Source organism: Fistularia commersonii, chromosome 13, assembly GCF_037954325.1.
Source record: "Fistularia commersonii isolate RoL2024-O1a breed Wild chromosome 13, RoL_Fcom_v1.0, whole genome shotgun sequence".
In the NCBI taxonomy this organism is placed as follows: domain Eukaryota; kingdom Metazoa; phylum Chordata; class Actinopteri; order Syngnathiformes; family Fistulariidae; genus Fistularia; species Fistularia commersonii.
The window spans coordinates 10,543,752-10,571,389 of NC_141296.1; the positions used below are offsets into that span (position 1 = coordinate 10,543,752).

At 37.9% G+C, this 27,638-nt stretch overlaps 1 protein-coding gene across 4 annotated transcripts; it reads right to left on the reverse strand.

The window, feature by feature from the left end:
* Positions 1-686: 686 nt before the first annotated feature.
* LOC147227896 (C-terminal-binding protein 1) lies at positions 687-26,521 on the reverse strand. Of its 4 annotated transcripts, XM_086158040.1 has the most exons (12): positions 23,712-23,729; positions 18,450-18,532; positions 9,185-9,339; positions 7,702-7,846; positions 6,314-6,417; positions 5,908-6,010; positions 4,760-4,884; positions 4,224-4,313; positions 3,629-3,759; positions 2,859-2,986; positions 2,486-2,600; positions 687-1,235 (listed from the first exon to the last, which is right to left on the reverse strand). In XM_086158040.1, exons 2-12 carry the CDS (start codon positions 18,487-18,489, stop codon positions 1,040-1,042), a joined length of 1,332 nt encoding a protein of 443 aa, XP_086014166.1. In that variant the 5' UTR covers positions 18,490-18,532; positions 23,712-23,729; the 3' UTR covers positions 687-1,039. The 4 variants fall into 4 exon arrangements, with proteins under 4 accessions (XP_086014166.1, XP_086014164.1, XP_086014167.1 ...); XM_086158038.1 differs by lacking the exons at positions 18,450-18,532; positions 23,712-23,729 and adding an exon at positions 26,416-26,521; XM_086158041.1 differs by lacking the exon at positions 18,450-18,532 and having other exon boundaries at positions 23,712-23,798.
* Positions 26,522-27,638: the final 1,117 nt, after the last annotated feature.

Sequence of the window (27,638 nt, forward strand, 5' to 3'; positions counted from 1 at the left end):
GCTTGTCCAAGCCAAGCATACCATTTTACCACTTCCCTGTGGCCTTTCCTCCCATAGCCCCCATAATTTGGGTCAAACATTTATACAAGTCCCAAGAGCAAAATTGCATGCCCCTTAAACATAAAAACAAAAGCAAACATTAGACCAACTTAAGCTCTTGCTTAAGTTCTCTCCCTAATGTGGCAGGACAGGAAAAGGCAAGCAGGTAGAAAAACAAAAGCACTGAGTGGCATAAAAAAGGAATCTCCAAAATAAACATAAAAAAAATTATATACCAACTGCGGAAACTTAATTTCCTGAGATGGTGTGCAAAAAGCTGCCTCTTTTTTAAGGGGACTTCTTAATTTGAGAACACAGAATAAAACAGATATTGGATTTTTCAAACCAGTTCGGCTACATACGAGAAAGATCACATAACCCTTGTTTTTGTTGAGAGTGGAATACAATTATCAGAATCTTCTTCCTGCAAATCTAAAAACTGTACAGACAGGTTACATTCATTTCATAACCTACTACATTTGTTTTTATATCAAACTCAGGAGAGGACAACATAAAAGGAGAAAGACATGAAACTTGCCTTTTCAAGTTTGGACACACTAAGGCCTATGACAGGAAATTCGAATGGAGTATTATTTTCTTCCCAATTCAAAAGATACAATTGTTTTGTTTGTTTCTTTCTTTCTTTCTTTTTTCATCTTCTTTTTATTTATTTTTTGTTTCTTTTTCTGGGGAACACTGACTTGACTTCATATGATGGTCAGTCTGGGGATTGTGAGCTCGAAACAGAGGAAACCGTCCTGCTCTCGATTTGAGGATCCAACCGCTTTTCCAAACCTCTTTACCTTCCTCTTCCCCATTTTCTTTCTTGGTGGAGTGTGAATTAGGTTCTGAGGGCCAATTTCCTGTGTTTTTTGCACCAATTGTGTGGGATCTCAACCTACGGATTCGACACTGTGAACCTCTCTGATAGGTTTCACCAGGGAACTTGTAGCCATGACACAACCTCTGGACACCAGACAACACAGTCAAGCCTGCGTGGCTACAGTTGATCATTTGGGTGCTGTTCTCTGTCACTCTCTGGGGGCTTCATTGTGTTCTGTCCTGGCGATGGGGCATGCGGCGGGTGCGTTACAGCGGGTGGGAGGGTGTGTGTGATTGGCACAGCGCTGGGCACGATGCCTTCAACGGGAGGTGGAAGGCCACCGGCTGGCAAGTTGACCACTCCTGGTGGGTACCTGGTAGGGGGGCAGATAGAAGAATAGCCAATAAAGCTGCTAGTAGAAAGTTGCATAAACGTTATTATTCTGAGTCATAAAAAAAATCATTTATGTGTATTCGTCACCAGGATGGCATATTTTGACCTACAAAGCAAATTGTGATATTGAAAACAAGGAACAAATTGCAGTAATAATAGGATAATCAATTAAATAGAGCTTCTGAATTCATGAGAGTCAAGAGATGTATTGTAAGAATGGGATAAGAATGAACATAGCACACCAGTATTCTGGTTTGAAGATGAATTTTATAGGTTTGAACGGTCTTGTATTGTTTTGCCTCATTGTATTTGTGGAATTTTTTATAGCTCTCGGGCATTTGTTACCATTATCTTTGGTTGTTGGGCCCTGATGTTGGAACTCGGCAGCAGAGAGTCTGAGGTTGAGGGCCTCCATGAGAGCTTCCTAACTTCAGTCAATAACATTCACCGTAACGAATACTGCAGTATTAGAATGTTATGCAAGTTGTGTCTTGAATGCATAAACTTAATATATCTTCACCATCACCTCTAACTTTTTATAGTTTAATTTCTGTTATACCTGAGATTGTATTCCTCCAAATAATCTAGATTAGAAATCTAAGTCAGAGATAAGGTTCGTTATTCAGTTTTATTCCCAAACACAGAGATGACATGGCAGTCAGGAGTCAATGGAGTTGTGAGCCTTTTATGCTTGTGTGTCTTTTTGGCCAGGAAATTTTGGCCGCTTTCACCTATAAATTATTCTTTTGGAGTTCTTTTCTATCAAAAGCTTATCACCAGAGATCAGAGTCAAAATCTACCACTCCAATTAGCCCATCAATACACCTTTCAAAAAAAGGTTTAATCTTTGAACCTTCCTGTCAAGTTGACCTCAACATCTTATACAGTGAAGGACTGATGGCTTTCTGTTACAGTATAACAATATATATGGATATATGGATATATATGGATTGCTGCCAATTTAAAAGCAAGTGCTATCTATTATTAGTTTGTGATACAGCTCTACAGTACAAACAGTATGCCTGACACGTCTGACTGAGGACATTTCAGTACTTACTCAAATGTATCACTATGTGTCTTATCATCCTGTGTTGTCTCAATATTATATCTGTAACTAGACATACAGTACTCATCTTACAACTAGGCAGCAGCAATATTCTTAGTATAAGAAAGGATCGTCATTCATATAATAGGAACCTTGGCGGTTTAAGTGTTTCTGTCACTTATTACCTATAAGCCCCATTGAGCTCTGGGTGAACAGTAGCTGAGTCTATTCCTGCCCAGTGGTTGTTCTGAGTGAGAAATTCCTTATTTACACAGTTCTTCAAACTGTCCGGAATACGACCTAAAAAAGAAAAAAATTCAAAAAGTCATACACACACACACACACACAACTAGAGCAACGATAATCGATATTAGCTCTTATTAGTCTGTAATTTAGACTTGAGTTTTACGTCATACATTTCATGAGATGTATTACAGGAATCGGGTAAAGAATGGGAGAATAGTTGATGATCCGTGGCAGCATATCCCCTGGATCATTTTTGCACTAACATCATTTAGTAATGTCTGCTTAGCTCTGTGTGACGAATGTACACGCTACCTGTGACTGCTCTTCGGATCTCCCTTGCTGCCTCCTCTCTCATCTCAAGCGAGGCCTGTTCACTGTACCAGGCAGCGTGTGGGGTGCAGATTAGATTTGGCGCATCCTTCAGCGGACCCTGGCTGAAACTGACACGGGTACATGCATTACAGTCAGACATAACAGCAACAAAACATGAACATGTGAAATCATCTCCAGTATTTATGGATTAATTAATTAATTTATTTATTTATTAATTGTTTCGTTAATTAATTCTTCTACTTTTAATTTCATTTCAGTTTTTATTCTCCCGGTTGTTTTGTAGAAAGTAATCATTGAAATATATTCCAATGTGATTTTAAAAATTCCATAGAAAATGTACATTATGGACTTAGGGTGGGTAAATATCATCCGGTAAAGATACCAAATAATGAAAGGTCGCATAGGTGATGGCATTTCAGATTTCCATTCAGATTAACATTTATTTAATGTACATTAACACTAAGAAATAATTAATACTTTATTAATCCCTTGTGAGGATATTCCTTCTATGCATTTAACCCATTATAGATGAACCCTGAACCCTTAGCTGACTGCCATCTATCAGTGCCAGAGGAGCAGTCAGGGGTTCAGTGTCTTGCTCAACAACACTTCGACACAATACGAGGAGCCGGGAATTAAACCGGGAATGTTCGGTTCTGTGGATGATCGCTCTACCTCCCTAAATTAGAATCCAGTGTACATTGATATGCGATGTCAAAACATGCGTAACAAAGCAGGGAGTGTTTCACCTGAAAGGCTCCGTTTCATGAACGTCCAGAGCAGCTCCCCGTATCCTCCCATCCTTCAGGGCCTGAGCAAGGGCTTTCTCATCCACCAGACCCCCCCTGGCAGTGTTCACCAGAAATGCCCCTTGACGCATCTGGAACACAGATATATGTAGCAAGTGATTCACTTTGATGTACGGCTTTAAGGCTTACTACAGATGCGTGTGTCTGTATGACATACTACTTATGAATAATAAAAAAAAAAAAAAACACATACATTCTTTTGAGGCACAATCTCCCTTTCCTTTCCTTTCCTTTCCTTTGCCAGAAATTTCAGGTGAAAACCAAGCCAAAATAATGAATGCTGTTTGTGAGATATCTCTTTCACATGCTCTCACCAAGCAAGATTAGACATTACTGAGAGCAATGTACTGTAGCGATGACTCACACATACTGCAGAGAACCTCATTCATCTGTACGTCACCAGGCTTCTCAGGGCATTTGCCTTGTTTAATATTGATAGTTGTGTAATGTAGAACAACATAGTTGATGTAGGGGTAAATAAATAATTCAAGTGTGCAAAAGGATGCCTGTGTGTGTATGTGTTTGTGCTTTCCACCTGTTTGATAGTGAAGTCGTTGATCAGATGATGGTTGTGTTCATTCAGACTGCAGTGCAGAGAGACACAGTCAGAGTGGAAGAGCAGATCCTGCAGTTAAACAAAGGCAAATCTTGATAAGATAAATCCCAGTTTTACTTTTTGTTTTAGAGTATACATTCACTCCGACAATAAAACTGTTTTGAAACGCATTCGTACCCAAATCTCAATTTAAATAACTGGAAAATACACCATCACAATCTGATTTTAAGAAAGGCTTGTCATTGATTGGCATCAATGTATTTATTTTCACATTTTTTTTCACTATCACTTGTATTGTTTATGAGTTGTCTTTTAACAAACTGTGAATACAAAGCGAAGCAAAACTCATTTATTGTGGTTTATGGATGACAATATTGCATTTGTGTGTGTGTGTGTGTGTGTGTGTGTGTGTGTGTGTGTGTGTGTGTGTGTGTGTGTGTGTGTGTGTGTGTGTGTGTGTGTGTGTGTGTGTGTGTGCGCGCGCGTGCATGTGCATTTACATGCATGCATACTACCTGTAGTGTGGTGACTCTTTGTAGTCCCAGGGATCTTTCAACGCCATCAGCCAAATATGGATCGTAGAAAATCACATTGAAGCCAAAAGCTTTAGCTCGGAGGGCTACAGCCTGGCCCACCCGCCCTGCGGACAAACAGTCACACATCAACTGACAAGTATCAGAAAATACTGCACATAATTACATACAGTTGACACATAAATACCACAATTTTGAGCATCCTCTTCCCTTTTATGACTGCACTTCTTAATGTCATACTATAGTCACAAGGCTGCAGTCCAGTCCAGTGATTATGACTAAGAGTGTTTCCATTCCGGGCAGAAAGTTTTGCATTCTGCTGCTAGCTAATCTACTTGTATTTGAACTGCAGCATTGCCCTAGGAGGCAAATTGAAATGACCTTAGAACAAAAATATCCAAAATTAAAATAGAAAAGAGAGGGTGGAAAAAGCTGGAGTAAAAATTCCAATGATATGCTTCTGTAGACAACTCAATGAACGATAATAACCACCGCTAATATGCATGTAATAATGAAATGCAATATAAAAATGATTCATGTTACACTCCTCTGCATCCTAACTGCCGACATCTGATAAACCGGACTATAAATGTAAGAGTTACTGTGATTCACATCACTCTTGCAACTGGAGGTTGCCCGGCTCTCATATTTTTTTTTTAACTTAATGGCTGCATTGTGTAACAATCAATTAAGTGCTGTTTTAAAAGAATTAAGCTCAAATTAACTATCAAAATTTTAGTAACCTAACATTATAAGTGACTTCACTAGTTTACATTTTCAAAAATAGTGCAAGTTTGGAGTTTTATAATGGCCATTGCAATGTGTGATCATATTAATTTACTTGTCATGCTGTTCATTGGATGCTCACACAAGTGGTGTTTTTTTTAGCAAATTCAAAAATATCTGAATATCAGAAATTACCACTAAAGGCAAATCAACACATTTTTAACTGATCAGTTTCTATTTTCTTATTTAATCAAGTAAAACAGAACCGGCCAACAAGACTGTAGATGATTTTGTTTTCTATAATATATAATAGAAGACTCAAGATTGGGCTTGGATTTAGGCCACCCCTAGTTAGTACATGACTTCCACACTGACTAAAATTACTATCATATGTTTTTACTCACCAAGCCCTATGAGTCCCAATGTCTCCCCTCGGATCCTCGCAGCTCCAGATGCCACCTCTCTAATCTGTTCTACACTCTGAACCCGCGTGCCTTCCCGGAGAGCCTGACATGAATGAGAATGCCACAAAAATATCCTGAAAACAGATGTTTCTGCACAGTCTTCTCGCTGCTATGTACAAGAGTCACAAATCAAAATCCTTTCAATTGTCAGTATTAATACTAAGAACTGACTTTAAAAATAGAGCAGCAACAATCCCGATCCTAATCAAAAATTATTCAATTCTGCTGGTGCCCTTAGTCCTTTATCAGTGCTATAAGGAATTTTGATAGCTGTGCACCTTATGGAAATGTAATTTAAACCCAGTTTTGTTGAAGTCACTTTTATCTGCCATGCAGGATTACAGACCTGGTGCAACCACGTTGTGCGTCGGTACAAGGTGAGGATGTGACAAAGAGTAGAGTCAGCTGTCTCCTCCACTGAAGCAGCCGGCATATTACATACAGCTATACCTGGTTGACAAGTGCAGATAAGAATTATAAATAGGTTTTTGGCCAAGCGATGAAGGTTGCTTAGGGGGTGACATAGTAGCAAAAAAGAAAAGGTGTCAGCGGTTTGTAATAGGGATGCCAAGTTTTCAATCTCAGAGTGTCTTCAGGGGAAGACGATAAAGGATGGAGCAGCTTTACTGAGTTCATATTTTTAGCAGCTGTTGCAAATTTCGAAAGGGTCAATGCTATCTCCAGAAACATTTTGGAAACAATGGCTGTTTAAATGGAGAATAATCACATTCAAGTTTGAGTTTTATAGATTAGCATGTTAAACTTTTATAATTAGGGGCAGTATAACATTTCACATATTTACATTTAATATGAGAACTTTAGTCACGCAGCTGAATTTGGAATTAACATTTGAAGCACAGAAGCAATTTTCATGGCCTTAACATGCACGTGAAAAACCTGTGCTACTTTCTAGCTTACAACTGAGATCACTGGTATTTTTTGGTTTCAATTTAATTATCAAAATGCCTGTAGGATTTTTGAGAACATTATTTAAACATTGAGGGACCTGAAATTGTACACAAATTAATTAAAATTGTTTTGCGCATAATGTCCACTTTGGATAACAAATTGACATGTACATGGCAGCAAAAACTGTGATATTATACTTTATCTTTCACTGGTGAAAAAAACAGACACATAATATGTGTGAAAAATGCAGTCAGTAATTTCTGATTTGATGTAAAAAAAAAAAAAGCCATGTAAAGTAAGCCAAAAGTATCAAAGGAGGATGGTTCAAATAGGAACTTTTCTGTGATATAAGAATATTTTGCCTTTTTACTATGGTGTGAAAAGGAAGAACTGCGGAGATGTAGACGAGTTCCAATTTAAATTCAGTCCGATTCTTCATCAAAGACTTGGAAAGACTAGCTGAAGCAAAACAAGTCTTTGTCATTTCTAGATCCTTCTGTTCATAAGACAAAAAGAAGAGCAATCAAGGATGTACAGGTGACTTATTCTGGATAATACTGGTACTGATTTTTAAAATAAAAAAAAAATAATATAATATAAATATAATATAATATAAATAATTTAGCTAAAAGCAGACACAAAAACAACTGTGTTCAACTTATTTTTGTTGTGATATATATATATATATCTTTTTGGCATGACGAGACAATGCAACTCCTTTGAGCCCTGTTTGACAACAAGTCAAAATCTGTATTTCTCAACAATGTGGAGGTGTTCTTCACATTTAGAGATAAATAGTAGCTAGGTTCTTTCTTACAGACTCACCTAATTCGCCAGCTGATTTTATGTCAATATTGTCATAGCCACTTCCAATACGGACGATGATGCGCAGAGCTTTAAACTTCTCCAGGTCTTCTCTCATCAAAGTGATGGTGTGGTACATCAGCGCACCTACAGCTTCGTTCAGGACCTAGACACACAATTATTAAAGATGAGGATAAGATACAAATGTCTCTGTGGAGAAATACACAGCGGTTTGACAGAAGTGTGACAGTAAAGACAGTGAGTGTATACTATGTATTTCTGAGTGTATACTGTGTATTTTGAGCTCCATAACCCTCTTTCTATTTGTGCCGTTCAAATGATCTCCATACCCTGATTCGGTATCCAACATCCCTACCTGTATTGAAAAACTGTTTTTTCCTGAACATTACCATGGAACCCAATGTATTATATATTATATATCATTATAACCACTGGAAGCAGGATTGGGTGTCTTTACTAACAAAGCAATTTAATCCACTCAGGATGAATCTTTAGTGCTCAAAATGAAAATAAAGCATTATAACAGAAAACCAGGTGAGGATCCTATAGACCGGGATCAGATGAGCATGTGACAAACAGTTGCCTCTGCTTCACCTTTTTAATTGGCTCTCGGTTAACCATGCGGTCTTTCTCTAACATTGCCAGCCCTCCTGTTCAGGGTTTAAAAAATGACATGCATTTTAATTATAATAAAAAAGGCCCTTTAATTACACAATGAGGTGGCTACTTACTAGAGAGAGAACACAAGCCATAGATAGTGAGCGGGAGAGAGCCATCTGCTTCTCCCACGCTGTTGCCTACTGAGCAAGATCGCAGTGTGTCTGGCAATGTTCCAGAGCCAGACATCTCTCTGCCAGACATACAAACCCATTTAGGGTCTGACCCAAATTTTAATTTCATTGTATGCTTTGCATCTTTTTTCATTACTTTTCCACTTTCAACGTCTTCATTTAAGTTTATTTTTCTTTGTTGCATGAATAACATTAAAGATTTCACAGCTTTAAATCAGCTGTGTTTTGATCTAGTTGATCTTAGCTACTGTCATCCTTTTCAGATTAACTCATTCTTCCGCACCCACAGCCACGTTGGTATTTATAGTAACATTTTAAGGCAGTGTTGGTTAAAAAAAGACAGTATTACCATATTATCATAAGCACCCAGGCATTGAAGAAATACTGCATAAGATGGAATCATTTTCCTATTTTTTTCCTCATCATTAATTAATCTAAATTTTAAAATTTGTCAGATTTTGGCAACCCCTTCAAGATTGTTTGTGTAATACCAACAAAGGTTAAAATGGATACGAAAGGTATTTTCTAAATCACTGTATGGTCCCAGACATTTTGCGCTATTGCGCAGTAAACACCTCCCTTTAAACATTAGAATTGATATTTTTACATCAAGTCTCAAAAATCTGAATGCAAACTAATTCCAATGACCAATACTGTATATATATTTGAGGAAGGCTGTGTTGTTTATTTACCTTCTCATGGATCTCCTGTGTTGACTGAGCATCGCAAAAGGCCACCGTTGCAACATCTTTCAGGATGGGCATCTCCACAGTGCAATCGCGCCCATCCAGCAATGCCACCAGGGGGCGTGGGTGCATGGGCCCATTCATGATAGGTGGTCTGATGCCTGGAAACAAATGCATACAAGTATTAATTGTGATCAGGTTGAAAAAAACGACAATAAGACACAAGCATGGAATGGTTCTGAGAGTCCCTTTCAATCTGTAAATAATCTGCAGGTAAAAGTGTGTTTTTTATTGTTCTTGTTCCTTGTTTGCACACCCTGGTTGACTGCCCATAATTTAAAAAAAAATCTTTTGATATCAGTTGATTTGTCATCTGTAAAATCTTTAAGCAAAGGTATCAACTTGTTCCTGGGCAGAGATTAGATCTGCTTGGGTTCAAAATCCCATCATTTTCCTGTTCCAGAAGGATGCAGTTTCCATGGCAACTGTAATGTTTTCTGTCATAAGAGACAATGTTTCACAAAAGATATTGACTTTATTACTTTGGTTTCTACTGTTCAATTCAACTATTAGAGAAGATGAATGTAAAATAGTGTGGGGGCTAGCCTGTTTGTGATTGTGAAGATCACCTAATCATTGAAAAACAAAACAAAACAGCACAAAATGTTAACCTCATTTGTATTTTATCTGTTTCATTGCTGTCGTCTCAGTTTCCCAATGCAAAAAAATACTGCCTTAAATTAAGCTAGTATGGAGTGTTAGTCTTCAATAACACACTCCTATCTTGGTCTGGAGCCTCTTTACTGACAGTTCATGACAACCTGTATATGATTGCAATTCTATTTCTTACAAGTCAAATGGGATGATGTGATGACATAAATGTTTCATCGCACAAGTGTGGGTTATCATTTTCCTCTATAACACAAATGTGTGGATGCAATTTATTGCTAAGAATATGTACCCATAGGACATTGAACTATATGAAATAATATCATAAATTCCAATCTGAAATGGTGCAAGGTTTGCTATAAATCTGCCATAATTTCGCCTGCCCCAAGGGAAACTGCAATCAACAGCCATGAAACAGTTTTTTTCACATGAAGAAAAATTGCAATTTTGAAGGGTTGAGACCTGAAAATGTAAGAACTTCCACCTTTTCTGTGACAACTAAATGTCCTTTTTTTCTCATAATGTTTTTTTTAATAATAGAGGTACACAATGTATGTTTCATAGATCGAATGAAGAGGATTATGTGCAATGACAAAATGCAGCTGATGTACAGCATAGGGTACTTTGTCAATATTTGAATAGAGTGAGCCTACCCTTCCACCTCTCCACAGAACAAATTATTATTTCAAGTTATGTTGCAAAGCAGATACATGGGACACATTATGTTCAAGTTTAACAAGACACTTTTACAAAATGTTTCTTTCCCGTTGTGATCAGGGTGGAATGCTTAGATTTTTTGGGATTGCCAGGGCATTGCAGGATTGATAATTAAAAACCTCTGACAAACATATTGATAGAGGCCTTAGACATCCAATGGGCAGGATGGAGATTCAAAGAAAAGTCTGAGACACTGGACATATATTGGTCTGTTTGACATTGTGAAGATATGACAGCTGTCTAAATCACTGTGGAGGAAATCAGTGCCAAGTTCTGCCTCTTTCTGCTGAGGCTGACTGTGCCCATCAGTCATTTTGGTCACTTTTGCATTTAAGACCTTCAGCCTGACAAACCAAATAAGCCCATGCCTCTGTCATTTGTCCTAAAATATTTCAAGACCTTCTAAAATTTCCAGACAGATACACAACTGGCACTTTACTTGATAATGTGGCCATTTTTGAAAATAATTCATTGCGTGAAATATAATCAGTCACGGATAAACCATGTGCAGAGGGTAACCGCTGAGCAGCAACCGAGGAATAGTTAGAAGTTCAGTGTCTTGCTCAGTAACAATTTGACAAGATCGAAGGAGCTTTGTAATTGAGCCGCAAACTTTGTTTCCATGACACCTGCTCTTACTACCTGAGCCTCGTCAACCACCACAATAAAAAAAAACAAAACAAAGGAAATTACTCATTTTAACATCCATGTGCTACAGTCTTCATTTTTTTTTTGTACAAAAGCAGATATTGACAAACTTTTTTTTTCAATTCAGTGCATAGATTAAGACAATTTGGAGAGAATATTGTTCAATTGCAATAGCCAGTCACATAAAACATGCTATCATTAAGCTCCCAGCTGAAGACATGACTAGGTGATGTTTGAGCATTCAGGTCATACTTTTTCTATTTTTGATTTGTTTTTGGTACACTTAGCTTAGAGTGTTGTGAGACTTCTGTCAGTGACAAACCTATCTGACATTACATAAAAAAAAATGCGTCCTGCTTTTGCAAGTAATTTCTGCGCTTGAATGGTTCCCAGCCTGGTGCAGGTCTACAGTTTTGTTTCTAGTGTCCTTTGACAGCTCATTGGTCTTGGCTATGGTGGAGTTTGGAGTGTAACCGTTTGAGGTTGTGGACAGGTGTCTTTTATACTGATAACCTGTTCAAACATGAACCATTAATACAGGTAATGTGTGGAGGACTAAGGAGCCTCTTAAAAAATAATTTACAGGTCTGTGAGAGCCAGAAATGTTGCTTGTTTGTAGGTGACCAAATACTTATTTGCAATCATCATTTGCAAATACATGTTTTTAAAATCAGACAATGTGATTTTCTGGATTTTCTTTTTTCTCCCACTCTAATTCCTCTCTTTAAAGGACATGCAGTATTAGAGCACGAAACATGACATTCATAGTGACTTTTTACTTCAATTAATTTATTTGAATTTTCGCTCTTTCAAGGTGTGGGCATGAATTAAACTGAACCATGAAACTGACTGATTTTGAGCCTCTCAACCACCACTTTGTCTTGCCCCTCTTCTATTAATATATGTCTGTATTCTGAACTCTAATGTCAATGCCTGTATCAAATTACTCAGTAAGCTCTCTTACAGTGTTGTAACATTTCCTCATTGTTCTTACAGTAAGCTGCCATACTTTGCTGAAAATACAGCTTGCACTGTGTCTGGACAAAATTGACAAACAATAAACTACCAAATTATCGCACTCAGAAGCAAAGATAGCCCTCTACCTCAATCCTTGTTTGTACTTTCTTCATGTCTGCCTCTTTACATTATAGCATGAAACTTAATCTGGAAGAAGCTGCCCCACCTTGCAGTCATGCCAGGAAGAAGAAATACAAATCCTCCCAGCAGTCTGTTATGTAGCCTTGTAAAACATTAGATTTTGTAATGGGATTTGCCTGGAGGCATTTGAACTCAATACAAAATCAATGATGCATAGCTGAGTAAAAGGTATCCAACACTAGCAAAAGGTGCTCAGGCTTTGTAATAATACTTTAGATGTAATCATGAGGATAACACTTCCATTTAGATGCTCCACCTTGGAACATAAAGGTCTTTGGACAACAGGGTATTTTTTCAACTGGGTAGAGCAGAGATGCCTGAGAACAAAAGGTGATTCAGATATGCAGAGTGCAACCTAAAAGCACATGATTTCTAGCACAAAAAACTGGTCAATCTAGCAGTTTTCCAATAGAGTAATGGTTTAAGCAAGTCAAAGATTCCAGGCATTTCTACAGCTCACGCTTGGTCAGAGTGAGGGAGGAAATAGCTCTCATTCCAGCACCAAGAGTGACCTTGGGAGGACTAGCGCCACTGACTGCTGAGTAGTACTATGACGATAAAATCCTCTTTCATTCTCTCTCCCATACCCCTAAACATAAACACACACATACACACTCTTCTGAACAGCACAAATATAAATCCTCTGTTTGTCTATAAATCCCTGAATTGAACAAAATCAAATAGCCATTATCCCCGTAGCCATAGCCCCTTCAAAGCCTTCACTCTCCTTGACATTGCATTAAGAACTCATTAAAACCTTTATCATCTTAAATACTTGCAGAGTTATATTCATTTTCCAAAGTCTTTAACCTCATCCACTTTGTTCTCATAATATTCACTACACACACTCTTAACCCTCTATAGCCCAGGGGTTGAGACACTGGCGGGAGCTTTCACAGCGCAACCAGGCATCTTGATGGCTGCTCCTTCCTCCTATTAATGGACTTTTCTTTGATTGATCATACAATATAGTAACATCAATAAAATAAGATTAGAGAAGTTTTCTGGCGATATTGATCATTGCAATAATAGCCGTCTTTGTTTTAGTAATTCTGCCTAAGGCAACCATGCAAAATTATATCCATGCAAAATTATATTCTGCAATATGAAAATTACTCGGGTATATTTGTAATCAAAGCAGACCATTTGACTGACACTGATGGGTCTGGAAGAATGAGCCAATGGGAAAGCCCTGCTTCCAAATCCAGCTGTCTTTGACCTGATATTGAGAAACAGCTGGATTTCTGTCTCAGGGGAACTTCACTGTCAATCATGCAAAGATTAGCTACTTTTATTTTTGAATCAAGCATATCCTAAGGAAATATTTGTTTTATAATTGGTAGAAGAAAACAGACAGAATTACAAAGCTTACATTCCACCTATAATTAGTCATTTCATCATTTGCAAGCACATAGCCATCCTGTGACGAAAGAAATGTTCAAGAGCCTGGTATTCAAAAGTCAAAACTAACAAACTACAACATAAATTTAAAAAATGCCGGGGAAAACTTGGAAATAATATTATATTATTATGTTAAAAATAATATAATAATATATTATATTAGAGTCATAGCTTTGAGGGAGATACATGTTCTCCCCATGTCTGTGTTGGTTTCTTCCGGGTGCTCCTGTTTACTCCCACAGTCCAAAATCAAGCAGCATGTTAATTGAAAAAGTTGGGAAAATTGCCCAGATGTGTGAATGAGAGAGTGAATGGTTGTCTCTCTCTAAATGTGGCCATGCAATTGTGCCTTTTGTCCGATGGCAGCATCTCCAGCATCTCCCGTGACCCTAAGTAGAATAAGCGGTCGACAATGGATGGACGGATACAAGAGTAAAGTCAGTTTTGTAAGTTATTCAAACAACAGTAACAAAAAAAAAAACGACAGAAAAGACTATGTCTTTTTCAAGTGGATTTGCCGAGTAACTACATGAGTATACATAGATGTACCCCCACAATATACAAATATACATGTAGTATATACTGTAAATAGATTGATAGATAATCATCATAAACTTATGATTAGATAGATATTATTACCATTGTTGATATAATGTACATATTAGTAATTTAAAGTTATTTTTTCCTCTAGCACATTTCTTTAACAAAATAATAATAGAATAATGTGTGGCATGTAGAATCTTATCATTATTTTATAAAACAAACTGCCAAAAATGCTTCTTACATTCCCCTCGTAGTATTAATAGCCCCTCATGCCATTCACACTTCTGTTCCCTCACATGAAGCAGTGCTCATCTTCTACACACTCTGCTGCTGTTTCATTTTGCCTTTGCCTTTTCATTTCATAAATGAAATACCCTGCCTCTCTTCCTGATTTTATCACACTTCCTCCCCTATTGAGCAGAACTGAAAGCAAACCCCTGGCAGATTGTGGATGCCTTTTTTTACACAGAACAGAGGAGAAGAAAATAGGCAAGCCCTGTCAGCACCTGTAAACATTTTGGCAACCAACAACTAAGGTCTAGCACCAATGATTGATAAGGGTGCTGGCTCTTATGGCATGCAGGAATACAATGGGGTTCAAAAGCCCCTGCATCACTTATTTCCTATGTGCTGATCTCACCATCCCTTCATCTCTTTTTGCCTCATTTTCTTTCTCAATTTCTCATTTCAGTCCCTTCCTCCTGAGGCTTTCCTGAGGTCCCTTGCCATTACTCTTTTTTCTGCTCTGCAATTCCTCATCCAAGCGAAGACACAAGCCATACCTTTACCTTTATATTTAGTCAATAAAGGGAAGTACAAAGTGTTCAGACAGCTTTATGTTGTCTGCAGTCTTTCACTATTTATTATCATCTTTCAGAGCCCCATGTGCTAAATGGAAATAAAACAAGACAGACATGTTCTTTGCCAAAAAGTCAAGCCTTCCTTTGCGAATTTGACAGAAAAATAGGCTCAGATTCAGCTACTTGCATACAGAAATGACCACCTCACAGACACCATTCTCCATCTAACACACAAAAACTGGTTTATACATACACAAACATGGGAGCTAGTTGCAGGTACTGTATCAGCAGGCAGGTTCAGGCTTGTCAGCTTTTTGTTCCCTATGACGCCAGCAGCAGCAAACCCGACAAGGAAACACAACAACTTAGCAGCAGCTTTGGTATATACCAGCAAAAAAGTCAAATACTTCATCTTGGGTTTTAGTTGCATCGTGCCTCCATGAGACACAGATCATGTCTGTTTGTAAATACTGAGTTCTGGTGGATTTTTCTTGCTGACACAATGTAATTTGAGAGCTGATATAATATGAAAGCACTGCTCTCAGCCTTGCTGTGTACTACGGGATAGATCAATAGATCAATGAAGCCATACAATTTTCGGTCAAATTAACATTGACTCAAAGATCAGCAGATCAAAAAAAAAATGTTCACAGCATTGCGTGTAAATATGCAACCTTTTCTTTGATGGGATTATGAAATTATTTCATTTAGATTCAATCATACAGAAAAAATAATTTTTCTCCATAATCATCTATAATCAGTTTATGACTATTTCAAAATGCTAACAAAATACTGGCGTAATCAGTGAATGAAACATGATAAATGCAGTACATTAGAAAAAACATATTTCAGTGAATTATACAATCTCTAAATATCTATTTACTCTTTTTAGACCTTCTAATTGAAACAGAGGCCCTATGTTTATCAAACAATCAAAGCTGTTGATCTTCTGATCTGTAGGTTACATACATACTAGCAATAGCAGCTGTTTCAACTGCAGTGAATACAGATTCGGCACACACTACTGACGTGTAAAACAGAAACAATAATTGTATTGTTTGTAATGTTCTCGTCCAGGCATTGTTCATCTCCCCGTCAGTACAAGGTTCCAATGTCAACCAAACCAAATTCTTTGTTTGAAAATACTCGGTCAATAAAGCTGATTCAGATTCTGAATAATAGGCGCAAGATAGTCCAGAGGCTTTTCCTTGTTGTACATTTATTTCTCTCACTGCCTCCTTGTCTAAATTATTATATATCTTAATTTTATTTATTTTTATTTTACTTCATGTATTTATGTTTATGCACATATATATATACACACACACAAATATTCTTTGAAAAATAGCTAAAAATAGACAAGTTGATAGCAAGATGGATAACCTTTGTGGTTTGTTTTTTGGTGGATGGGTTCGATTTCGACAAGGGGATCTTTTTGTGTGGAGTTTGCTTGCTCTGCATGTGTGTTTTCTCTGGGTTCTCCAATTTTCTACACAGTCCAAAAACATGCAGCAGGTTAATTGGAAGAAAATTGGGAAAATTGCCCCGAATATGTGAGTGAATGATTGTTTGTCTGTTTATGTGGCCCTGTGATTGACAGGTGACCAGTCCATGGTGTACCCCACCTCTCGCCCAATGACAGCTGGGAAGGGCTCCAACATCCCCCACAACCCTGAGTGCAGGATGAGTGGCAGACAATGGATGGATGGTTTTTACCGTTTCAGCTACAACTTCATCTTTTGTGACTCAAGCTTTTTCAGTTTATTATTTGACTCATTGACCAAACTTGATAGAAATCAGCGAATTGCCACATGATTCCCTTGACTTTGTCACTGGCCTCATAAGGGAGCAATACAATGCCACTTGGAGACTTTAACAAGTTCCAAACTAACGCAATTTGATTTTATATTCTCCTTAAAACCTCACTGGAAAAGGCATTAAGGCGTCTTCTACTGAACTTATTTCTTACTGCATCCAATTTTATTTTACAATGTTGTTGGGGTGAGTAGCAAGAGTATCTGAGCAAGTGCTAATCTGAGGATGTGATAAAGGCCTTACATCATATATATATTACATACATACATACATACATACATACACTTACACACACACACACACACACACACATATATATATATATATATATATATATATATGTATATATGCACACATGAATACAAACACACACACAAACATACACACACACACAAACCAATTTCGAAAGACACCCTAAAAATGTTGCACAATCAAAAATGTGTGCTCCAACAGATCTAAAGACCTGATCATAGTGTTGGATTTTAACACCAATAACCCCTCCCCTGAAAAAATAATAATAGCCTTTGTTGCAGTGACCTTGGACAATCAAGCCATAGCACATATATGGAATCTATATTTAAAAGACTCTAAAACTCATGGCTATAACTTTAATCTTTGATGTCATCAAGAACACAGCCCGCAGCGTGTTGATGACATCATAGATTACAATCTCCACACCATTACTGAGTTGTTCTGGTGGAAACAGGTCCACAAATTCACATTCAAACGATGGCAGAGACAGTAATTCAGGTTTTGATCAAATGAGCATTTATTGTTCTTCTCTCTGCTTCTTTCTTCCACCCACCCCTCCCTTATTTCATAGCAGTCCTACCTTCATACCAATATTCTAGAACCGTCTTTTCCAGCCTCTATCATAAGATACATCCATCACCTGTCTGTGAGTGCAGTTCCGATTGCACTGATGTGTGCACTTGTGTGCAAGTTGACCTATGTGTGCATGTTGGTAAGCACATTTATGTGTATAATGTGTGTTTGTGTGCATGTGCATAAGCTCTTCAGCGAAGAGCAAAAGAGGCACAATGAAAGGGAAATATGTGTCATGTCCTTGCTAAACCTCGGAGGAGACAGAGCTATTTTTGCCGTTGCAAATGAGGTGTTCAAGCAGCCTTCAATAACCGATATTTGGTTCCACACACAGACACAGACACAGACATAGACACAGACACAGACACAGACACAGGCATAGAGACACACAAACACACCAAAAAAGAAAAAATGAGCTAAAGAAAATGCAAAGCATTCTTATGAGCTGAGGGACCCTGAGTAAAATGTAAAGAAGGAAAAGATAATATACGTAGAGAATTAAGAAAAGGAGAGCATGAGAGACAGAGAAGGCTGAAGAGAGAGAGCGAGAGAGGGAGGGAGAGAAAAAGATAGAAAGAGAGAGAGAGAGAGAGAGAGGGAGAGAAGGGGGAGGGGGAGAAGGTAAGCAGAATAATGTACATTGAGTTCACATATAAACACAGCTACCACATGAAAGCATAGTCCTAGTAGTTTACCCAGAGGCATGCCTTTGTTGAGGAGATGTGAGCTTCCCATGGTGTTTTCCCCAGCCAGCCAGGACAGAACAGAAACCTAAAATCTTCACACAGCAGACATGAACAGCAATCCAGTCAGCATATGGCGGCTGTGGCCAGCTACCTCGCTTCCCTTAGTCCTTCTCCCAACCCCTTAGTGACAAGCATACACATGTGCTCCCCCTCTTTTCTCTCTCTGTCTCTCCCCTCCCTTCCGTCCCCTTTACTCCCCCGCTCTCTCGTTCACTATCAGTCTTACTCCTCCCTCCTGTTTCTAGCTACCTCCCCCTCTTTCTCACTTTCAGTTAGAGCAAATCTCTCTGTCTTTCTGTCTCTTGCTCTGTCTCTTTTTCACCCACTAAACACACACACACACACACACACAACTATAGAAAATGCAAGTACTGCTTCATTTATGGGAGCAGGAGGGCAAGTGAGTGTGAAAGGGAAGGCGGGAGAGCAGAAGAAAAAGTGTACGTGTGAGAGAGAGGGAGAGAGACAGAGAAACAGAGCAAGCGGGCATTGGGAGGAGTCAACCGCAGTCAAAATTCATCTTTTGTTTCCTGAAAGACGACATGGAGGGTAAGAGAAGAAAAAAACTGTGGCGTTTACAGCAAGAAATGTCAGTCCTTTAATATTTAATAGACTGTGAATAACCCCAAAAGAGTCACTCTGCCAAAATGTCATGATTTTTTTTCTATCAGTGCTCTTTATAAATGTGAAGTACTTTTACAATTATAATGCAGAACTATAAAGAATTTATTTATTTACTGGGAGGGTGGTCTTTATCATTGAAAAATTAAAAATAAGTAAGTGTAATTATAAATGTACAGAATTGCAATTATACTTTGACAAACCAAAATAAAATATTCATCTTAAATTCTTCAGAGTAAACATGCTACATTTGCTTATCAACAATCAAACCACACACACACAGACAAACATGCAGGCACAACCACAAACAAGCACATGCGTAATTCGAAAAACTTCTGTGTTTTCTGTCTAAAATTAGACAACATGACTTAAGTCAGCAAGAAATAATCAGGTAAAACAAACATTACAATGCTGAGAGGAGTAGAATTTCATCTCAAACCTTCCTTGACCTGCTTTATTTCAATCTCAAGTTTCCATATCCACAGATGGTCACTGCAGTAATTAAGCAATTTTAAAAGGGAAAAGGAGTTCATGTGGTCGAACAAGCACTGAATAATTACACATTGAAATAGCATGACAACACTCAAAAGGCTACTTCAAATAGTTCATTTTCAGTTTACAATTCAGATTCCACTACTGCTCACAACTGAGGTCCAGATAAAGAGTCTGGTAAAGATTGATGATGAACTATCGCTATTTCATCTGAATGCTACATTTACTTCTGTGAATCATGAATTATTATTATTATAATTTCAGCTTAATTTTTGACGTAGCATAATAAAGCAAAGAGGCACTTGCATTTTCTTTCGTCCCCTGACTTGAGTGAAGGACAACCTGTTTGGCAGGTTTCAATGACGAAACGGCAGAAATGAAACACAAAAAAATATTTTTCATCCTGGATCAGCAAACACTTGAGCATCTACATCAGGTCGCTCGAAAATACTATATGTTGGAATCATCAGAGAACTCAAGTCAAAACATGATTTGGAGAACCAAGCCTGTGCTTTCATCTCAGATGTGATGCTGTCTTAGATTTGTGAAACTTGATGCTCTGCGTATAAATGCAACTCATAAAATACAAAATGTTCCTCCTTGCTTCTATGGGTCTGTTCTGGTAAATGCATGTAGCATCAGCAGAACCAGACCTTTCTTCAAATGTCACATAATACCAGATTATCAAAGTTTAAATGTTAACCAAATTATGTTTCTAACACCACAGGAATGTCTCATAAAGCATTTCATGAATCAAAAGCTCCTCCTAGCCAGTTGAAGTGTTGTTGAGCAAGACACTAAACCCTTCACTGCTCCCTGGGCACTGCTTAAATGGCTGCCCACTGCTCATGGTTCATCCAGGATGGTTATGCAGAGGATCTTTGTCCACGAGGGATTAATAAAATATTCAAACTTCAAATTCAAAATTACGTTAAAATTAGTCAAATAATCATGTTGCACCATGATAATAAAATTGATGTATATTAACATCAACCACAACTATACTCAGCTATAACCTCTAGTGCTTCACTGAGTTTAACATCAAAGATGATTAGATCACATGCCATTGGTTAAATGTCATATTCAGCTGGTGGGTGTAAAATCAGCGAGTGTCCGAAGCTAAGGAGAACAAGTCTTTGAGTCTGCTGGTCAACTTTGCAATGTCATTATTTTCGCTCTCCTCTACTCCAAACACTTCATTGGCTTTTTTTTAAACTGAATGACAACACAGCCATTATAATCTTCACCGAGAGCCAAAAAAAACTTTAAAATTGTATTTTAATCTTCAGAAATTATCATATTTCTTAGACTATGAGGATTATTTGTACCGACAGCACAGATTGCAATTATGCCTGTTCAAAATAAAAAAAACGTATTAACTCCACAGTGCCAGAAGATATAACAGCTGCTGTGACTGTAGGTGTGTTGATTTGATCTCACATTGTTTACCATAGATAAAGCCACTAAGGGGAAGAAGACATGCCTCAGTAGTTTCCCCGTTTCCCTTAACTACCTTTGAAATACTTTCAATCTCGAGATAGAGCAAGGGAGAAAATCTGATGTTGTTGCATTACCTTTTTGAACATACAGTACTTGACATCTTCACAACCTTTGAGTGTTTTTTACCATAAACTCTGTTTCATTTCCCTCCCAAACATCTAAAGTAAACTTAATGCTTTTCAGCTATCATTGAATAATCAAGAGATGTAATTTTAGGTTATCTTAGGTCAAAGGTTAAGACAAATCATTTAAACTATTCAGCTACTTCCTTCAGAAGTTGCCACAGCAAATCAACCTCTTTCATCTAACCCTAATATCTGTATCCTCTTCTCTCACATCAACTAAGTTTATGTCCGATTTCACCACGTCAATAAATCTTCCTTTGGTCTTCCTCGAGGCCTCCAGCCCAGTAGGTCCAACCTCAGTATCCTTCTGCAAATATGTTGTCTATCCCTCCTCCGTACATGACCGAACCATCTCAGTCTGACTTCTCTGACCTTATCTCACACCTTATCTTATCTCTATAACAGCTAACATGTGCTGTCCCTCTGTCGGACTCATTCCCGATTCTATCCATCCATATCACTCCCAAAGAGAACCTCAACATTTCCATCTCTGCTACCTCCAGATCTGCTTCCTATCCTTTCCCCAATGCCACTGTCTGTAAACCATACAGCATCGCACAAGTCACTTTTCATTCTGGCTGATACTCTTTGATCACCAGCACCCTGATGCTGTTCCAGCCTGCACACTTTTCTCCGCTTGTTCCAAACCTGCCATGTATCTAACGGAAATGTCCACGGCAACTCCGAGTGTAAGTTGTCAAAAGATCCAAAAATATTCATTGTGAGAACTGAAATTAATTTTTCTTTGAAAACACAAAATGCCCAAGCTATTGAGGTATAGCACTTTTTTTTTCTAATAAAAGGTGGTGTAAATTAGCTCCTTCTCTATGATGGGCTTCCAGGAACTTGAATAATGCTAGATGAGCCTTTTTTTTCTTTTAATTCTTTTTTGTTTGTTTATGTTTTTTTTCTTTTTAAATGTTTTTTTTTTTTGGGGGGGGGGGGCTAATTTATTGTTCTTGAAAACAGTGTTTCCATTTACTTCACTCAGAAAGGTGGAAATTGCTGCGTGACTTTCCGGTTAAACTATTATTGTTTGTTGTGGACCAAAAAAATCATAGGCCTCTAAGTGTAGAGTTGAGAGTAATAAGTTGATTTAAAATTTTGGGAGACTTATTCTTTAAAAAATAACATTAGGAATGCAAAAATTAAACACAGTTGGAAACTGTTGCAGCTGCCAACAGGGGGCAACATTACTGCAAATGTGCTGATAGTTTCACTCTTGCCCATGACCTTTGGTAAACTTAACACATCATTTGATTGACCCATTTTCTGAAGGGCAACCCATGTTTGAGCTCTAGTATGTAGAATACAGTCCTGTTTACCAAAGTTTACCACATATCAGGTACACTGCCTGTCTGCTGACTAGCTAAATGGTCCTGGAAAAGTCTTAGATAAATTATATGTCAATCATTCCTTTTTTGACTGATCCTAACATAGTAAAGAGATATTGAATATGGAAAAAATACATTACAATACTTGTTTATCCTTATTCAACTTTGATGTACAGTATGTCATGACATTTGTTTAGGTGTAAGTAATTGATTGTTTCTAAGTAATTGTTAATTTTAAGGATTTTCTGAGGACTACTCAATAATTGGTGCTCAATGAATTTCCCCTCACATTGGTGTCTCAGAGACAAAAATTCTAAAAGAATTTGCCATCCAAACTCAAGAAAAATTGATCAACGATGACTGTCAATGTAGACAATGAAATTGTCTTCCGCGTATTATCACAAGACAAATTTTGATATCTGTAAATTCCCTTGCATCATGTTGGAATCTAATAAATGTTCAAGTAATGACATGCACCTCAGCGGTAATTAAAGGGCTTAATTTGATTTATTGGGAAGATAACAAGCTGCTTTAATTGTGCTTACAAACTACAAACTATTGTGCTTACGAACTACAAAAAATCCAGAAGCATTGGAGATTTCTTTTGTCACTCCATAATCATTGTATTTCTAAGACAAATCTATATTTTTTTTATCTATCATACAAAGCATTGAAAAATTACACTGCAGGCATGGACATGCTGTATTGCTGTATGATAGGGTGCTTGGATCCAGCGTTGGTGCTCCCACTAAACTCACACTGACACCTCGGTGTCAAAGACGTGAGGAAATACAGGCACATTTATCATGATGACAAGGATGACAGAAATTTCATGCCAAACATTTCTCACTTCCTAGTCTCCCAGGGGATGAAAGACATATGAATAAAGAAACATCTATTTAAATAAGGATGGTGAAAGAGAAAGATATTCAGAAAACTCTTAGACACAAAGGAAAAAAACAAGATCAAATACACAACACAATGAATGCCAACTTAGGAATTGTTAGAATATTTGATCTTGCACATTTGGGAAAAAAAAGATGCAGATAGGATTTGTAAGGCAATTTCACTGCTATGCATTGTTGTTATTTAAAGACTACTCGGCTTTTCATTTGTGGAAAATAAACAGTGATACTCACAAAAATTGTATGATCACCAGTTAGAGTCCTTTTTTGTCTTTACCACCCAACACCCTCTGTTCTCCCCTCCTCCATCTCTCCAATCTCCTCCACCCTGTCTCTTTACCTCCTGCTCTTTCATCTTGCTTTCTGTCATCTGCACCCCCACACAAACTCCTAGTTCCTACTTCTTTCACTCCATTTTCCATCCGTATATCCATCCCCCACCCCCTCTAGTCACTGCAGCATGTCTAATGGTTAAACTCCTTTGCAGCAGTTCCATCAAGTGGCAGCAAGGCAAGCAATGGCCCTGTAGGCCTCCCAAACATTTGCCTTATCAAGACTGACAGCCAGCTAGACCTTGGGCTATCACTAGCAAACACAAGCATTCCTTTCATACTGCTATATTTGACTAAACATACCTACACATACTGCCTCACACACAAGAGCAAATTTATATTCACATAACCCCTGGACAACTAAACACATATATGCTATGCTGCAGGTGCAAAGGATGTTAAAATAGCACTACTTTTGATATGTGGAGTTGCATTGCAATGTCATTGACATGCATACTTTGCACAAGCCCTAAATATTCGGAAAAACACGGCATTTAATTTTTGATGGCGGCACATAATGAAGCAAGTAGGAGGAGAAAGGTACTGCAGGCAGGTGGGGTGGAGCACAAAAGTGAAGGACCAGCAAAGGAGATGAACATGTATTTATAAAAGAGGAATTATTCAAGGTTTGAGGGAGAAAGGGATGATAGAAATGGTCTGTAGTGAAAGATCAGATTAGAAAGGAAACCGATGAAGGTGGGAGATTGAAAATGGATCAAAAGTACATTTAGAATTATGTTCAAGCACAACATTTTTCAGTGAAAATAAACTGTAACAGCGCAATTTCAGGAGAAATGTTCTCATGTCTGTATTATATTCCTCCATAGAAAAATTGAGAGACGCTTTTCCTTTTTAATTACCTAATTTTGTAAATATATTATAAGACTGCATCAGGGTGGCACGGTGGCGCAGTGGTTAGTGTGGAGTTTGCATGTTCTATCTGTGTCTGCATGGGTTTCCTCCAGGTTCTCCGGTTTCCCCCCACCGTCCAAAACATCCAGCAGGTTAATTGGAAAAAATTGGGAAAATTGCCCCGAATGACTGAGCGAATGGTTGTCTGTCTCTATATGTGGCCCGGCAATTGACTAGCGACCAGTCCAGGGTGTAACCCGCCTCTTACCCAATGTCAGCTGGGATCGGCTCCAGCATCCCCCGCGTCCTTGAGAGCAGGATAAGCGGTAGATGATGAATGGATGGATGTTTTTTGTTTTCTTTTTTCTTAACAGGTGGCCTGGGGGACCCAGTTTCAATTCTGACAGGGGACCTTTCTCTGTGGAGTTTGCATGTTCTCCTGTGTCTGTGTGGGTTTTTCCCCCAGTACAAAAACATGCAATTTTTATTTGGAAATAAAATTGGGAAAATTGCATTTATGTGTGAATGAGACAATGAATGGGTATGTATCTCTATATGTGTCCCTGTGATTGACACTTAGAGTCTACCCCAGCTATTGTTGTCAGCTGGGATAGGCTCCAGCACCCCCCCCCCTGTGACCATAACTGACAGATCGATGGATGGATGGAGACTTGCTCTTTTTGCTGGATGACCATGTGCTTCTCACATGAGTGTGCGAGACCATTAAATTGGGGCTGAGTAATGTATAAAAAATAGGTATGTATGCATGCATACACTGAATATTGTCTCACTGTGGTATTAAGATTGTTTTTTTTCTGTTTCAAACATTCTTTGTAAATGTCCACATTTTTCACTTTCAAATCAGTGATGCTGTGACTGAGTTAAGAGTCATTAAAAGTATAAAAATAAAAAAAGGCATTACGTTATTCCAAATGACACACGAGACAAATTCTGCTTACTTCTTCAAGTTGGCACAATTTCAGTTTTCATGCCTTCCTCTCTCTCTATCCCCCTCTTGCACTCACGCACAAATACATACATACATTTGAACCAACTTTTCGCCATGTTGTGATTGAACCACTTATTATCCTGACATTACCCTTTCATAAAGCTGCAAAGTTTAAAAAAAAATAGGCAAATTATCCAATTCCGTAATTTCAATTCTGGTACATTCACTGATGGATATTATTAAATCTTTAAATAATAAACTACTTTTAACTGGTCAATGTTCAAATGAGGATTTAAATGTGTGTGTACGTGTGTGTTTGAGCGTGTGTGTGTGTGTGTGTGTGTGTGTGTGTGTGTGTGCATACATATATAATTTTTCTATCAACAAAATATTAGCTGTATCCCCGTTACTGTGTCAATTGTTTAAGGGGAATTATAAAATTAAATTAAACAGCCATTAAAAAGAAAATTGTTGTTCACGGGATTCTTCTCCTGTCACACTATGCACGCACGCAAACAAGTACGAACATTTTTAAGTATGATAACATTCAGACGGTTACGTTGATCAAACTCTCGTAAGTCACACAAGCGTAGTCATTTCAGTCTGACTTGGCATAGAGTTATCTCACTCCTGATTATATGCACAAGCAAGAAACACAGACGCTCTCACATAAACACAACAAACCTCATAGACAAACGCGCGCGCGCGCGCGTATGCACACACGCACACATAGACACACATACACATCTGCACACGCATTACACACAGGAAACACTCGATATGAAGCCAAAAATACACCACAAACCTTGCATCACCTTCCTCTCTGTGTCCAGTGTTCCACTTTGTTCCAAAGCTTGGTGGGGTGGGACATGCATCAAATAATGGTCCAATTGTAAGCGGTTACAGCGTTTGTCAGCCAGTCAGCGCTCGGCAGTGTTGGACAGCAGCCAATGGCAATATGTTCAGCACAGCTGGGGGGAGGTTGTTTTCACAGAGATGAAGATACGGGCTGGGTGTAGCAGGGAGATCGGTTGTGCTTGACTAGTGCGTGGAAATCTTGTGAGGAAAAATCTTGAAAAATCATCTTAAATATCCCCCTTTATTCTGTTTTGAAAATGGATGATGGCTTTTCAAGAAATGATCATGTGTGAAATAAAATATTGTTTTTCCAGGTTTCATGAGAAGTTAATTTTATTTTTAGTATTATTTTTAGCTGTTCTGAATTGTTCCAAGTCATATTAACTCTATTTTCTTCTTGCATATAAATGTAAACTGCTCATAGGGCAAAACCACTTTGCTACTACTACTATTGGAAAACAAGACAGGAATGAAAACTGATCTATTGCAAAGACAAGAGTATGAGAAAATTGATACGGCACAGAAAAGCTTTTACTTTCTCTATTGAAGTCAGAAAGAGGGAGTGGTAATGTAACAGTGCCTCCCATTAGGAAGAGAATATAGATACATACTTAAAAACTGCTTGGAAAAAAATAGAAAAAAGTAAATGATTTAAGAATATTGGCACTAGAGCATGTATAATACACTCATTGTGTGGAATACATAACAAGTTAAATGAGCTTGACTTTACTTGACCTGTTTATTAGTAGAACAAAATGCTGCATAAACACACACAAATATCAAGTGTTCATCAACATGGTTATGACTCATTTTTGTCAAATGAATAGACCACATGTCTGTACAACGAAAAAATTTTTTTTTTTGCGATTGTACCTTACTGCTATTGACAAATCTAGATTGAATGACTAAAAACTAGATAGACTCAGTCAAGTTTGGAGATTTCTTGGTGTTGCTTTTACATGATAATTTAATCGTAACTTGTAAGGTCTATATTGGTCTAATAAGTATTATACAGTGAAAGACATCCACTGATTTAGCCACTGATTTAGTGTTAAACAAAGCTACTTGATTAAATATTTTCGTAACCATAACATCTTATACGAAATGTGAGCGTCGCTATTAATAACAAAACTAATGTTCAAATAGAATTGTATTGTGCTGAACCCAGTT